Genomic DNA, 15,906 nt, shown 5'->3' on the forward strand with positions numbered 1-15,906 from the left:
ATTTTTCTCTAGGAACCGTACTTTGAATTATTTGCTGTCCATATAAAGATAAACTAAACTTAAATTGCCCATATAAAATTATCTTTAAACTTATTGAAAGAAAAAATGGAAGGTTTCTATTTTTTGTGTATTAATGAAAATTATACATAAGAATTTACTCACTTGTATGACAGTAAAATTCCCAAATATTTCCAACTAATAATTGAGGACATTACTGAAAAGTTTCCTTCCAAGAAACCCTACCATAAGTCCTAATCATCAGGATCTCCTAAAAATATGCATACCATAGGAGTGGCTACAATGGATAAGCACTGTATAAAATCGATCCAAACAATACATAAGATTCCCTCTCCCCTTGAAAATGGTTTTCTTTATAGACTGCCTTCTCTTTACAAATTTGATAATATCAATTTTAAACAGATATAAGCTCCAGTAGTATGGTTCTGCAACCATATAACAAATCAATTTTAAGCTAAGAGTTTGACAATTATAATCAAGAAATAATTATAATCCTTCGTAGGAAACTTTTCCTTTTTATTGTTATTTTCAAGAAACCACTATTCTTCTACCAAATATTATTTGAGGTACAAAATAATCACCGACTAAAATCCATAGCTTCGTTTAAAAAAAAAATAGAACTGAGAAAAACTGGTTGTAGAGGAGAGACTAACATAATAAAAAACAGAAGTACGAAAATACCAGAGTGGTATTACATCTCTTCCTTCACAATACCAAATAGTTTGTTACCATATGGCCCAAAGCCTTTTTAATTATCCCTCAAAGGCTTTAGAAAAACTTTTTTAAAAGCATGAAATTAGAGAGAACGGTCATAAACATCTCTTAGTGATGCTTTTTGTCTTTCATGAGTAATGACAAATTTCCAGATTGGTAAGCATAAGGCTGTGTCTACACATGACCCATCTGAAATAGGTCTGATTCTACTCATCTCTACCCCCACTCCCCAAAATGATTACTGTGTAGACTTCACCAAAGATGCAGGGACAAATTACTTAGAAATTGGTTTAAGTAACATCCTATAAGTTATATAGAAATTATTTCAAATGAGGATTAGTTATTATAAAAACAATAAATTAATGAAATAGGATCATGAACTCTATAAAGTGAATCAAAACCAAATTTTCCCCTAACTAAAGTTTAAAAAGCTAAATACAGAAATATTATACAGGAGAAAAGTCTCAACAAAATTTACCATGAATTCATAAAACTGAAGTAAAATTTATGTTAAATATCACTGTTGAGTTCAAAATAATTTATAATAATAGTATTTCCTAATTTCATACTGTACAATATTATTTAAAGTATTTTTAAACTTACCCAAATGAAGTAGCGTAAACTGGGCTGCCAGTTCCTTTGCATCTTCTAAGGTAGTACAGAGTTTGTCAGGCATAAAATAACTCTGGGATCCATTTGCAATAGCAGGAATAACAATTTTATATACCAAGAGTACTTTCCCATCTTGACTTGTTGTTGAATATAAATAATATTCTGGTGGTGCCCAATTATTTTTGTTGCAGTAATAATCCAAATGCATTACTGCAGAATTGAAATGATTGGATTTTAAAGAATACATACTAATTGGAGTAAGCTTTGTTCCAGGAAAAAATGGATAAGTGCATCTTTCGATTTCAGGAGGACTTGGGCTATGCTGACCATTGAGACGAGCTGGAAGAGTTGGTGGCTTGCCTAGAGTTTTTGGGTGGCTCTCTTCTTTGTTAGCAAACACAATCAAGTTTTCAGAATTAGGGCTAATCTGGCCATTAAGGTGCTGTCTCCAAGTGCTTTCTTTATTTACTGGTTTTGCCAGTGTTACCTCAATACTTGTTCCATCAATGCATTTTCCATTCATAACAGACATAATAGCCACTGCATCTTCTCGGTTGAAAAAGTGAACAAAAGCATAATCTCTAAGTTTCTTTACTCGTTCAACGGCACCAGGTTTGAATTTGTTGAATTCTGCTTTAATTGTTTCCTCTGTAGTTGAGATCATTAAATTTCTTACATAGAGAACTTTAACTCTCTGCATTGTTTCCTCGTCAACCTCTTTCTCTGGGTCAGCCCAATCTACCTGAATGGTATGGCCCCATAGTTGGAATGTACCTGTAAAAGAGAATAAATTACCCTGAAGACAGTTAAAACAACTAAAAGTCAAAAACTATTAAGTAAAATTTTCTCCAAAGAATCAGGAACTCAAATACCCATCAGTAGTAGTAAACATTAGTTTCTCACAAGAAAGTCACATGAAAGTTTTTACTACGGCAATCCAGCCAGAACTTACAGAATTCATGTTAAGAGCAAACAGAACAAATTTAAGAGCAAAAGAACAAATACACTTCAAAAATAGACCTTTATCAGAAGGATTATAGGTACTATCCTTTGAATTTTTGTCAAACAACAATAAAAGTGTATACATTCAGTAAATTAGTATATTATTATAGATAATGACTCTTCTTGTCATTTAGAAGATAGGAGCAACTTCTTGTCTTTTAGAAGCATTTATTTTACTTCCTTATGCAAAACATCTCTATACCTCTTTAAGGGCATTACACAGTTTCAAAATATCGAACTAAGAAATGCTGTCATTTTTCCTTATTTATAATAAGACTAATATGAAAAAGTAAATTTTATTTTTTTTAATTTTTTTTTTTTTTTCAACGTTTTTTTATTTATTTTTGGACAGAGAGAGACAGAGCATGAACGGGGGAGGGGCAGAGAGAGAGGGAGACACAGAATCGGAAACAGGCTCCAGGCTCCGAGCCATCAGCCCAGAGCCTGACGCGGGGCTCGAACTCACGGACCGCGAGATCGTGACCTGGCTGAAGTCGGACGCTTAACCGACTGCGCCACCCAGGCGCCCCTGAAAAAGTAAATTTTAAAAGGTCAAGTTTACCTGGGATTAGTTTTCTCCTAGCCATAGCAGCAGCTCTGTGAGATTCATATTCAACAAATGCAAAACCACGATTTTTGGTCTTATCAGTTGCACTTGGATAAACAATGACATCTACAACTCCTTCTGTAACTTTCTTCATTTCATCCAAAATTTCTTCTTTCTTCTTTTCCTTAGGAATAGCTCCAATAAATAGCCTGCAATTATCCAAGCTTACACACACACCAATAAACTTCCCTGGTCGAATCTCATAATTATTAAGAATTCTGATGGCTAATTGCGCTTCTTCTTTTGTAGTGTACATCACAAAAGCATAACCGCGGTTTTCACCACTAAATTCCATCATAAGTCGAAATTCATATATCTTTCCAGCTCTTTCAAATACAGGAACTAACTCATCTTCATACATATCACGAGGTATTTTTCCTACAAAAACTTCACAGCCTCTAGGTGGAGGTGGACCTTCCCAACCTAAAAGACAAAAATAAACAAATTCTAATAAGGTATTTTGATACACCATTCAATGATTCAGTCATTCCACAAATTTACAGTGCCTGCTATGTACCGTGCACTACTCTAGATGTTGAGGATACAACAGTGCACAAAAAAGAAGACCCTTCCCTCATAAGGCATATATATTCAACAGAGAACATAAACAATAACTGATAAAGGCTATGAAGAAAAAGCCAGAAAAGAGTTGATACTTTTAGCAGTCAGGTAAATCTCCTCTGAACACATGAGGTTTAAAGCAGAGACCTGAATGAAATGAGGGAATAAGCTTGGAGAATATATCATTACGAAGAAAGCAAGAGCTTTATACATTAGAACAACAAAGAGCACATGGGCCTGTATGACTAACGTACTTGAAGCAATATTCAAGTGGTAGTCAGTGCCACTGACTAGAGGCCAAGATTTTATTTTAAGTGTGATAGAAAGCTAATGGGAGGGTGCTGAGCAAAGAAACAGCACTGGCTACTAGTAGAAAGGCAAAACATATTTATTTAGCTGTTTGCATCTGGTTTGCCTCTAGTATAAACACCACTCCTATACTCACTGCTCTTTCAAAATCCTCCCCAAATGACCTCTCCTTTAATAGCTAGAATACTCTTTTCCCCAGTAACCCAAACCTGACTTCTTTATAAACCCATCTAGAAAACCTAAAAGACTCCACCAAGACACTGCTAGAACTGATACACAAATTCAGCGAAGACACAGGATATAAAATCAACATACAGAAATCTGTTGCATTTCTGTACACCAAAAATGAAGAAGCAGAAAAAAAAATCAAGGTACAGGCCCATTTACAATTGCACCAAAAACCATAAGATACCAAGGAATAAACCTAAGCAAAGAGATGAAAGACCTGTGCACTGAAAACTATAGAACACTTATGAAAGAAATTGAAGAGGACACAAAGAAATGGAAAAGCATTCCATGCTCATGGATTGGAAGAAAAAATTTGTTAAAATGTTCACACTACCCAAAGCAATCTACAATTTTTTTTAATTTTTTTTTTTAACATTTATTTATTTTTGAGAGAGAGAGAGACAGAGCATGAACAGGGGAGGGTCAGAGAGAGAGGGAGACACAGAATCTGAAACAGACTCCAGGCTCTGAGCTATCAGCACAGAGCCCAACACGGGTATCAAACTCACAGACCATGAGATCATGACCTGAGCCGAAGTCGGACGCTTAACCAACTGAGCCATCCAGGCGCCCCTCAAAGCAATCTACATATTTAATAAAATCCCTATCAAAATACCACCAGCATTTTTCACAGAACTAAAACAAACAATCTTAAAATTTGTACAGAACCACAAAAAATGCCAAAAAGCCAAAGCAATCTTAAAAAGAAAAAGCTGAAGTATAACAATTCAGACTTCAAGCTATGTTACAAAGCTGTAGTCATCAAAACAGTATGGTACTGGCACAAAAACAGACATGTAGATCAATGGAACAGAACAAAAAATCCAGAAATGGACCCACAACTATATAGTCAACTAATCTTCAACAAAGCAGGAAAGAATATCGGATGGACAAAAGATAGTCTCTTCAATAAATGGTGTTTGAAAAACTGGACAACATCATACAAAAGAATGAAACTAGACCACTTTCTTACTCTATACACAAAAATAAATTCAAAATGGATGAAAGACCTAAATGTGAGACAGGAGACCCATCAAAATCCTAAAGGAGAACACAGGCAATAACCTCTGTGACTTTGGCTGTAGAAACTTCTTACTAGACAGGTCTCCAGAGGCAAGGGTAACAAAAGCAAAAATGAATGACTAGGACTTCATCAAGATAAAAAGCACAGTGAAGGAAATCATCAACAAAAAGCAACCTATGGAATGGAAGAAGATATCTGCAAATGACATATCAGATAAAGGGTTAGTATACAAAATCTATAAAGAGCTTATCAAACTCAACACCCAAAAAACAAATAATCCAGTTAATAAACAAGTGGAAGACATGAACAGACACTTCTCTAAAGAAGACAACCAGATGGCCAACAGACACTTGAAAAGATGCTCAACATCACTAATCATCAGGGAAATACAAATCAAAACTACAATGAGATACCACCTCACATCTGTTAGAATGGCTAAAATTAACAACATAGGAAACAACACATGTTGACAAGGATGTGAAGAAAAAGGAACCCTCTTGCACTGTTGATGGGAATGCAAAGTAGTGCATCCACTCTGGAAAACAGTACAGAGGTTCCTCAAAAGTTAAAAATAGAACTACCCTACAACCCACCAATTGCACTACTGGGTATTTACCCAAAAGATACAAAAATACTGATTCGAAGGGGCACATGCACCCCGATGTTTAAAGAAGCATTGTCAATGATAGCCAAATTATGGAAAGAGCCCAAATGTCCATCAGCTGATGAATGGATAAAGAAGATATGGTGGGTGGGTGTGTGTGTGTGTGTGTGTGGGTGTGTGTGTGTGTGTGTGTGTGTGGGTGTGTGTGTGGGTGTGTGTGTGGGTGTGGGTGTGGGTGCATATATATAATGCAATATTATTCAGCCATCAAAAAGAATGAAATCTTGCCATTTGCAATGATGTGGATAGAGCTAGAGCATGTTATGCTAAGTGAAATACACAAATGCCGTATGATTTCACTCACATGTAGAATTTAAGAAATAAGACAGATGGACATAGGGAGGGGGAAAAAAGAGAAGGAAGCAGACCACAAGAGACTCTTAACTATAGAGAACAAACTGAAGGTTGCTGGAGGGGAGGTTGGGGAGGATGGGCTAAATAGGTGATGGGTATTAAGGAGGGCACTTGTGTTAAGCACTTGGTGTTTGTTACATGTAAATGATAAATCATTAAATTCTACTCATGAAACCAATATTACACTATATGTTAACTAACTAGAATTTAAAAAAATTTTGAGAAAAAAAACCACCCAACTTCCTTCTCAGCTGTTTCTTAACCAAGAGCAGAGTTGAAAAAAATGTAAAGGTCAAACATGCATAATACCTATAATATTACGCATTATTATATGTGCATAACATATATAATAATACCTCTTTCCCCTCACAACTATAAGTGATTACTAAGGTCTTAAAGCAGTTATAAGAAAAAAAAAACTGATACTAATGATATATGCACCTAATGTACATTAAAGATACAATTTTTTGAACATAAATACATCCACACCTGGAGGAGGACCACCAAATTTCCTTTGCCCATTTTCTTGAACCATGTTGTAACCAGTCTTTTCCATCAAAGCAAGTAATGCTGCTTCATTCTGAGTACCAGTTCTGACTTTACTGCATCCATTTATTCCATCTATGTTTTCTTCATTCATGGTTGCAATTCCTAAAACAAAATTCAAAAAACAGTGTTTATGACAGAGAACCAGGAATCTATGAAGGAGTCCTCTAGGTTGCAAGAAACCAAAAACAGTGTGGCTGCTAACATCTGATGATCACTGTGGTCTTGCCCAGTAAGTCCTGCTCTACAGCAAAAGCTAGAAATTCCATTTAATGTCACTGATCAATTAAGCAGTACCTTTAGAAGGCCTAAGCTACAACAAAGGGAGGCAAAAGTGAAAAAGAGAAAAAAACACAAATAAATGAGAAGGGGTTAGAGAAGAGAAAAGAAAGCAGAAGGAGTAACAAAACAAATATACTGCCATCAGTGAATACATTATCACTGCTGATCTATATGGCCCAAGGTTTATTTTATCATACAGGCCAACTGGATTTTACTGTGCCTTACAATTCTCAGATAAATGTAGCCTAATGCCAATATAGCTCATGTTGTCAGCAATCTCTAAGAACTCCAAAAGTTATCAGAAATTGAACAGATGCTTGGAGTAAGTAAACAGAATTTCAAACCAGTCCCTGTTCCTAAAAGAAGCTACTAAAGAACGTAGGTTATCACAACCACTTGTCCTCCGAGCAGAAACAGGAACTACTGTGTTTTCCAACTAGCAGCAGCTTAAGGATTACATCGGTGGGTAGGCAGGAACTAGAAAGAACCTGAGATCTCTGCTGACCACTGTACATAAAAATGTGTTTTTAGTTTTTTTTAATGAACTTAATTACAATGTCGTTAGGTTATCAGAAAATTCACATTGATCCTAAAGATTATTTTTTTCTGTTTCTTAATTGTACGTCTCTCTCCTTTGGTATTACTATGAACAAATACAAAAATTAAAATCCACAGTCTGGGAAATGCACTGGGAAAGCCATTTTGGCTTTCAACAGACTTTGGTAATCATAAATGGAAACTAAGTCACTGTAGCACAGCATTTCAAAAAGTATGAAATTTTTACCCCCAGCACCTCAATTTCACACTTAGTTCTGCCATTTTCTAGCTGTGGAAACTTGATCAGCTCATTGTTTCCTTGCTTATTATAAAATGGGAGTACCGGGGCGCCTGGGTGGCTCAGTCAGTTAAGCATCCATCTTCAGCTCAGGTCATGATTTTGCAGTTCCTGAGTTCAAGCCCCACATTGGGCTCTATGCCAACAACTCAGAGCCTGGAGCCTGCTAAGGATTCTGTGTCTCCCTCTCTCTCTGCCCTTCCCCCACTCATGTTGTCTGTCTGTCTCTCTCTCTCTCTCTCTCTCTCAAATAAATAAACAGTAGAAAAAAAATTTTTTAAATGGGAGTACCAATATAACTTATTGCAAGGTTGCTGTTAGGATTTAGTGAGGCAATGATGCAAAAGTCTTGTTAGAATTACCTAAGGCCAAATAAAGGTTAGTTTTGATTAATACTAGAGAGGAGCACATCTTAACTTTTCACATACCCACACTGTTTTTGATTTTTTCAGAAACATTTTGTGCATTTTCTCAAAGGTTGTGTGGGCGGGGGGTGCGATATGGTAGACACATATCTAGGGAAGAGTATCTGCATCTCTACAGTGGATAGAGGATAGGAATGCAGAAGACATCACCAAAGAATCACTGCTCTAAAGTAAGTGAAACTGTCACTGTAGTTATACTCACTAGTACTTAATATAGCACAACAGCTCTGAAGCCAGACTGCCTGGATTCAAATCCTTTTTTGCTTACCAGCTATAATTTTCAGTAAGTTACTTAGCCCTTCTGTATCTTAATTTCCTCATCTTTAAAATGTGAATAATAGGGCACCCGGGTGGCTCAGTCATTTAAGGTGCCAATTCTTGATTTCGGCTCAGGTCATGATCTTATGGTCTCTGAGATGAAGCCCACGTTGGACTCTGTGCTGGCAGCACAGAGCTTGCTTGGGATTCTCTCTCTCTGCTCTCTCTGCCCCTCCACAACTTGCTCTCACTCTGTCTCAAATAAACATTAAAAAAAGTTTTAAAAATAAATAAAATGAGGATAATAACACTGCCTATCTGATGGCCTTAATGAATATTAACACAAATACTAATTTTATGCATATATTGGAACCTTTAAAATCACTAACATCTATGAATAACTATAGCTTAAAATCCAGATATTTATCTTTACAGTAACTGATTTCAGAACAAAAGTATGACACCAGATAGAAAGAAACAGGCTGAGAATAAGACTCAGAAGTTCAGTTTATTTAGTAGCCTATTATAAAGCCATGGAATTTCTACACATTACCTCTAGTTTATACAACTACTAAGAGAGTCTCAACTTTGCTAAAAGAAAATACTATTTCCACAGATGAAAAAACGCAGGCTAACAAAGAAATTATCCAAGATCACAGAGCCAGAAAGCGGCACAGACAGAATTCAATTCCAGATCTGCCTGATGCTAAATATCCCCTCCTGCCAAGAAAATGATTTTGACATACCTTTTGCCGCAACATTACCTTAAAAAGTCCCTCAAAAAAACGAAGAAGCACCCAAACTGACTTTCATGCAAGTGGAATATGCAGAAATTATAAATTAATACACCTTAGTCATGTGACTTCTACAGTCCTTCCTAGTTGCAAAATGTTTTCTGAGCGGTGAATATAGCTACAAACACATTTATATCGCACACACTACACACACACAATCTTTTTACAGTCTTTAAAGCTCTTTCCAAGCTATTATATTGCATTCAATGGAGTAATTCTGAAGAAAACGAGGCAAGAAAGTAGCTCCTGAACCCATATAGTTTCTACCTGCCATCTACCTAATTTCCTTAAACTTACTAGCCCAGTTTTCTTTATGAAGCTAAGATTCATTTATCAACCTGCCTAATGAATGTATTGAGAATGAGATATTCAACAGGCATCCTGAATTCAACATATCCAAAACTCAATGTCATTTTAACTTCTAAACCTGTTTAAGTTCCTTCCTGTTTTACATCTCCATCAATTCTTCCATTCAACCAATAAACAAACCACAACAAACATACTCCCATCTCCTACAAACTAACACAATCAGAGTTTCACAATGTGAGTTAACCCAGAGTCTTCCTTTGATTCAGTCACAAACACCTGCATATTTTACCTCTGAACAGATCTTGAAATCAATCTTTTCCTGTCCATCCCCACAGCCTGTTCTCAATTATATGTTACTGGAACCAGTACTAGATTCCTAACTGTTGTTACAGGCTTTAGTCTTGTGCCCTGCAAACAAAATCTCCATGATGCTCTTGAGGTGATATCTGATCATCTTAAGTTGTGAATACAAATCAAAACTAAGGGAAAAAATGAGTACTTTTATGTTTTAATCTTAGAATCAAAAGGCCTTTCTAAAAAATGAACAAAAGAGCCTCAAAGGAAAATATTACTGTATTATTTTTTACTACATAAATATTAACTATCATCTTGGAAGGCAAAAAGAACAAAACCAAGACAGAAAATTATAAACAGGGAAAAAGGATCTGCAACACACATATTTAAGGCTACTTTCAAAATAAAAAAAGGGCAGCATGGTGTCATAATTAAAAGCAAATTCAAGTATCTAAATAATGGCTTAAAGGCAACTCCTGGTTCTCCCCCTTACTAACTCTGACTTTGGGCAAGTTTGGCTTCAGTTTATTTGTCCCTATAAAGTAGATAATAAGAATTTCTACCTCATAGTGAGTGTTGTTGCCAGGATTATGGAGAAAGGGCTTAAAACAGTATTTTGGATATAAGCACTATAAATGTATTTACTATTTAGTATACAAAAATAAATAAACTTAATTTCTAATAAAATATTGTCTAATAAATTAATAAAATAATAAGAAAAACACAAACAGCAGACCAGGGATTGCAAACTCAGATTCATTCACTTGTTCAACAAATGTTTGCTGAGTACCAACTGTGTGCCAGTACTATTCCTTATGTCTGGGATACATCAGTAAATAAAAGAGTGAAACCCCTCCCTGGCATAGCCTGTTAGCCAGTGGAAGAAAACAAGCAATAATTAAAGTAATAAGTAAGTAATATATGTTAAAAGGTAATGTGGGGGCTTGAGGGGCAGGGATAGGGCACATGGAAGGATTAACAGAAAACAGAAGACAGTACTATACTATTCTCTCTCTCCCTCTCACTCTGCCCCTCCCCTACTTGTACTCTCTCTAGCTCTCTCTCAAAATAAAATAAATACATTTTAAATAAATAATAAATAAATAACTAGTACTAACCTCAATAAGAAGGCAACATTTGAGCAAAGAATTAAGAAACCTACCTATGCAGTTATTTGGGAAGAGCACTTCACACAAATAGAAAAAGGAGGACAAAGGTACAAGGTAGAAGCGTGCATGACACACAAAAGGTACAGCAAGGGGATTGGTACGGCAAAGCCAGGAAGACAATAAGAATAGTAGGAGATAAAGTCAGAGAGGCAATAAGCTGCCACATGACACAGACCTTGTAAGTCAGGTAACGAAGGACTTTGGCTTTTATTCTAGGTTAAATGAAGAGCCACCATAGATTCTTAAACACAGGAGAACTATCATCTTTCCTTTTAAAAGAATCATTTGGCTATTATAGCGGAAAGGCAAAAGAAGTGGGGTGCCTGGCTGGCTCAGTTGGTAGAGCATAAGATTCCTGATTTGAGGGTCATGAGTTTGAGCCCCACGTTGCAGGTAGGGATTATTTAAAAATAAAAACGAAAGAAAGAAAGAAAGAAAGAAAGAAAGAAAGAAAGAAAGAAAGAAAGAAAGAAAGAAAGAAAGAAAGAAAGAAAGAAAGAAAGAAAGAAAGAAAGAAAGAAAAAGAAAGAAGGAAGGAAGGAAGGAAGGAAGGAAGGAAGGAAGGAAGGGAGGAAGGAAGGAAGGAAGGGAAAGGAAGGGAAAGGAAAGGAAAGGAAAGGAAAGAAAGGAAGGAAGGAAGGAAGGAAGGAAGGAAGGAAGGAAGGAAGGAAGGAAGAAAGAAAGAAAGAAAGAAAGAAAGAAAGAAAGAAAGAAAGAGAGAGAAAGAAAGAAAAGAAGAGCAAAGGTGGCAGCAGGGAGACCAAAGAGAAGACTACAACTAAAACTCAGGTGAGAAATGATGGTGGCATGGACCAGAGAGAAGGTGATGAAGGGGAAAAGAAGTAGTCTCTGATATGAGATACATTTTGAAGATATACCTAACAGAATTTTCTGATAGACTAGATATGGATTGGAAGATAAACAGAGAAGTCAAGGATAACACCAAAGTACTCGCTAGAGCAATGAGAAGCAGAAAGATGAGGAAGGCAGAGCTAGAACAGATTTTAGGGATAAGATCAGAGTTCAGCTTTGAACACGGTGAGTTTTGTATCCACTAAATGACCAACTCGAATGCCTACAAGGCCCTGGGAAGAAATGTTAAATGAGCATAAAGGCCAAAAACAAGACTCTAAGAAGTGCCATGCACCATCTGAAAACGGCAATGACTACTCAATTCTAATAAACTGTTTCCATCTTCAAATCCTGTTTGCCCAGTTATGCCACATTTTCCAATTTTAAAAAGAGAAGCCAGAAATGGCAGATTTTTATGTGAAATCTCAATGTTTAAAATCTGAGAACCAAAGAGCTGAATTTACCACGAAAACTGCAAAACTGGTGTTAAGTGTAAACTGGTGCAGCCACTGTGGAAAACAGTAGGAAGGTTCCTCAAAAACTTAAAAATAGAACTACTGTATGATCCAGTAATTCCAGTACTGGATATTTACCTGAAGAAAACAAAAATGCTAATTTAAAAAGATACACATGCCTCTATGTTCACTGCAGCATTATTTATAATAACAACGATAAGGAAGCAACCTAGGTGCCCACTGATAGAAGAATGGATAAAAAAGATGTGGGGTGTGTGTGTGTGTGTGTGTGCGTGTGTGTGTTTGTGTACTATACAGGTATAGTATATAGTATACCTATAGAACATACTATAGGAAGGTAACTTCCTACCAAGTGGAAGTATTCAAACATGGGATAAACATGCTGTAGAGATTCAAGCAAAGGGTGCACTACTGGACCATGTGGCTTTTACCATCCCTTCCAAAATTTAGTACAGAGAGTGAAAGCATAGAAGCTGCCTTAAAAGGATTTATAACCCAGAAAACAGTATTATCATCATCATCCAGTTAGGTGTCTTATGTTTCAAGCCTTCATTTTCAGGAGCAATATCTCTATAAGAGGCTCGCGGCTCCTTGAAAACAGAGTACTGCATAGTCAGAAAGACAAAATAAAACAAACTGAAAATTACTTCAAATATAAAAACAGTAACAAAAACTATTCAGACCAAACAAAACACCTGTCGACTTTCTATCTTTTTAATTCTGGGCTGCATAAGGGCAGGGATCCCATGTGCCTTGAATACTTTCCCTATTATCCATACAGTGTTTGGTGCACAGTAAATACTCAATAATTTTTTGCTGGATGATGGGTCTAACAGAAAAATCCTTACCAGGACTTCATATACTGTTGGCAGGTACATATTAAATTGGAATTATCTTGTTAGAGGGAAATTTGGCAATATTTATCAAAACCTAAAATGTATATAAACAGTAATTACTAAAAAATTAACCTACAGATATAGTTCCACAAGTATGCAAATATACATGCACAAGATGTGCACTGAGACATTGTATATAAAAGAAAAAATCTAGAAAAATATTTAGTTGTCTACATAGAGAGTACTGATTAAAAAATTATGGTATAGTGGGGCACCTGGGTGGCTCAGTCGGTTAAGCATCTGACTCTTGGTTTTAGCTCAGGTCATGATCTCGTGGATGGTGGAATCGAGCCCTGCATCAGGCTCTGCACATGGAGACCCTGCTTGGATTCTCTCTCTCTCTCCCTGTGTCTCCACCCCTCCCCAGATTGCATGTGTGTGCATGCTCATACTCTTTCTCTCTCAAAATAGATAACTTTAAAAAAATCTTTAAAAAATTATAGTATTATGCAATTGTTAGAGAATATCATAGATCTGCATGTGCTGATATGGAAAAATATTTAAGAAATATATGAGAAAAGTATGCCAGAGAACAATATTTACTGGTTTACCAACTGAATGTTTTGTTTGAAGATACTCAAGTATACATTCACACGTTTTATAGGCATACAAAAATTTTAGAAAAACTTAAGAAACTTTAACAGTTGTTACCATTGGTAAGTAGGAAGGAGGAGTCAAAGCACCTTAATGTTTCACTTTTCTGTGACTGTCAAGAACATATGCTACTTGTATTAAAAGCAGGAAGACTTTTTGGGGGTTTTCAATTGTCCCTTACATATAAAATCTAAACTCTTTAAAAAGCCATAAAGGTCCTTTCCTAATCTGGCCCAGCCTACGTCTCCAACTTCATTTCTTACTCTATGTCAACAACAATACTTACCTTTTTGTCATTTGTCAAATGCGCCAAGTGCTCACATACCAGCCTTTGTGTAGCTTGTTCCCACAGTCCTGTCTCACTCTCTTTGCCTTTCCCACTCCTAACATTTTCCAGAAAAACCACCCCATGACTCTCCCTTTCAATGCTAAATTAGGCATTCCTCTATACTACTATCACAGAACACACCTCAGAGTGCTGGTCTGTCAATCCCTTCTACCACCTCCCCCCCTAAACTCTGCCAGATATCAAGGGTCTAGTTTTTTATTTCCAAATCTCTACCACCATGTACACTCCCTAATATGTGATAAATGTTCAATGAATGAGACAGAAAGGGAGGGACATTGTGATTTAATTGAAAATAATGGACTTGGGTGAGAGAAGGCCTGAGTTCTAGTGCTTAGTCAAGAAATCTCTGGATGAATTACTTTACAGCCTTTACCTTTACTTTCCTAATCTGTGAAATTCCATTTTATGTCTATTTCTGCATTCATATATTTAGCACCTTACCCTGCATGATGATAGGCAGTTTATATACATTAATTCATTTAGTACTTACAATAACTCTGTGAGATAGGTACTATTCTATTCCATTTCAAAAATAAACTGAGACTAAGATAAAGTTACAGTGCTAGGAAATTGGTAGGGTAGATATTCAAACCTGTCTGCCTAAATATTGGGCTCCTGAAGGAATACTTTATATTACCTTCATTTTTGATATTCAATAATCTGAGATCTTCAAAAAAACGATGTGATTTGCCAGAGGCCATATAAGTTGCAAAATCAGTACCTGAATCCAGGTTTTTTCAGATAATAGTTATTCTTTTAAATATGATTATAACAACTACTCAAATATTTATGGCTTCTTTAAAAAACTACAGCATGATACTTTTTAAAACTATATTACCTTAGAGGGGAAAAAATCAGTCAAAAAATATTTTTGGAAAATCTCTAATAAAATAATTTCAAATTTATTAAAGACCTTAAAAATCATCTCATGCAACCACCTATCTGATATACAATTCTCTTTTACAATATGGGTGCAAAGCAGTCACCTACCTCATTCTTGAATTCTTACAAGAAACTCCTATTCTCTAGAACAACTTAACCTTGGTTAACTCTTTCAGAAAGCTCTTTCTTATAATGATCATAATTTCTTCCCTTGTAACTTTCACAAATAGATCCTCATATCATCCTTCTGGCCACACTGAACATGCCTCTTTCATCTAACTGAACTTGAAAAATTCTTCTCCTCTTCTTCAAGCTAAACATTACCAGTTCCTTAAATCCATCATTTTCTAAAATGATGTCCCTTAGAATACTATTCTAGGAGCTATTAACAGGCCTCAAAAATGTGTTCCATACCTAAATAACATCTGAGAATCACTATACGTCTCTCTTAAGAGTATCGCAACAAACATTAGCATATTTAAGGCCATGAAAAATTTCAGTTAAAACCTTTCAACTTTAACCCCTGCTTCTCAAACATTTCAACATGACACCCTAATTCTCCTTGCTACCTGTATTAACTGCCTATAAAATTATTTTGAAAATGCTGCCTTAACTGCTCTTTACAGGATACAGTTTGTTCCCTATGTTCCCTCACTGTCCTCTTTTTCCTTTACAAGTATGGTGGTCAAAATTACAGAGAAAGATTCCATCAGTGTTCTACACAGCTGCATGATACTGATGGTTGAATGAAGCATACTATCAACAACACTGGGGTTTTAATTTTTAACAACGTATTTACATCTGAAGAGTATATGTGATATACTGAAAAAACGTTTTTTTAAATAATAAAGC

The 15,906-nt window shown here is 35.9% G+C and overlaps 1 protein-coding gene across 8 annotated transcripts in view; it reads right to left on the minus strand.

Moving 5' to 3' along the window:
- RBM46 (RNA binding motif protein 46) overlaps window positions 1-15,906 on the minus strand; it is a 50,205-nt gene that overhangs the window by 28,931 nt on the left and 5,368 nt on the right. For all 8 annotated transcript variants that reach the window (XR_009259241.1, XR_009259239.1, XR_009259240.1 and 5 more), the window contains exons 2-4: window positions 6,583-6,744; window positions 2,909-3,376; window positions 1,336-2,118 (exon numbers count right to left, since the gene is read on the minus strand). Coding sequence is in view for 5 of the 8 variants with exons in the window: in XM_058721095.1 (XP_058577078.1) it covers window positions 1,336-2,118; window positions 2,909-3,376; window positions 6,583-6,733 (1,402 nt within the window). In the remaining 3 variants the exon portion in view is untranslated. The remainder of the gene's footprint in view (window positions 1-1,335; window positions 2,119-2,908; window positions 3,377-6,582; window positions 6,745-15,906) is intronic.

Source organism: Neofelis nebulosa, chromosome 3 (assembly GCF_028018385.1).
Source record: "Neofelis nebulosa isolate mNeoNeb1 chromosome 3, mNeoNeb1.pri, whole genome shotgun sequence".
Taxonomy (NCBI): Eukaryota; Metazoa; Chordata; class Mammalia; order Carnivora; family Felidae; genus Neofelis; species Neofelis nebulosa.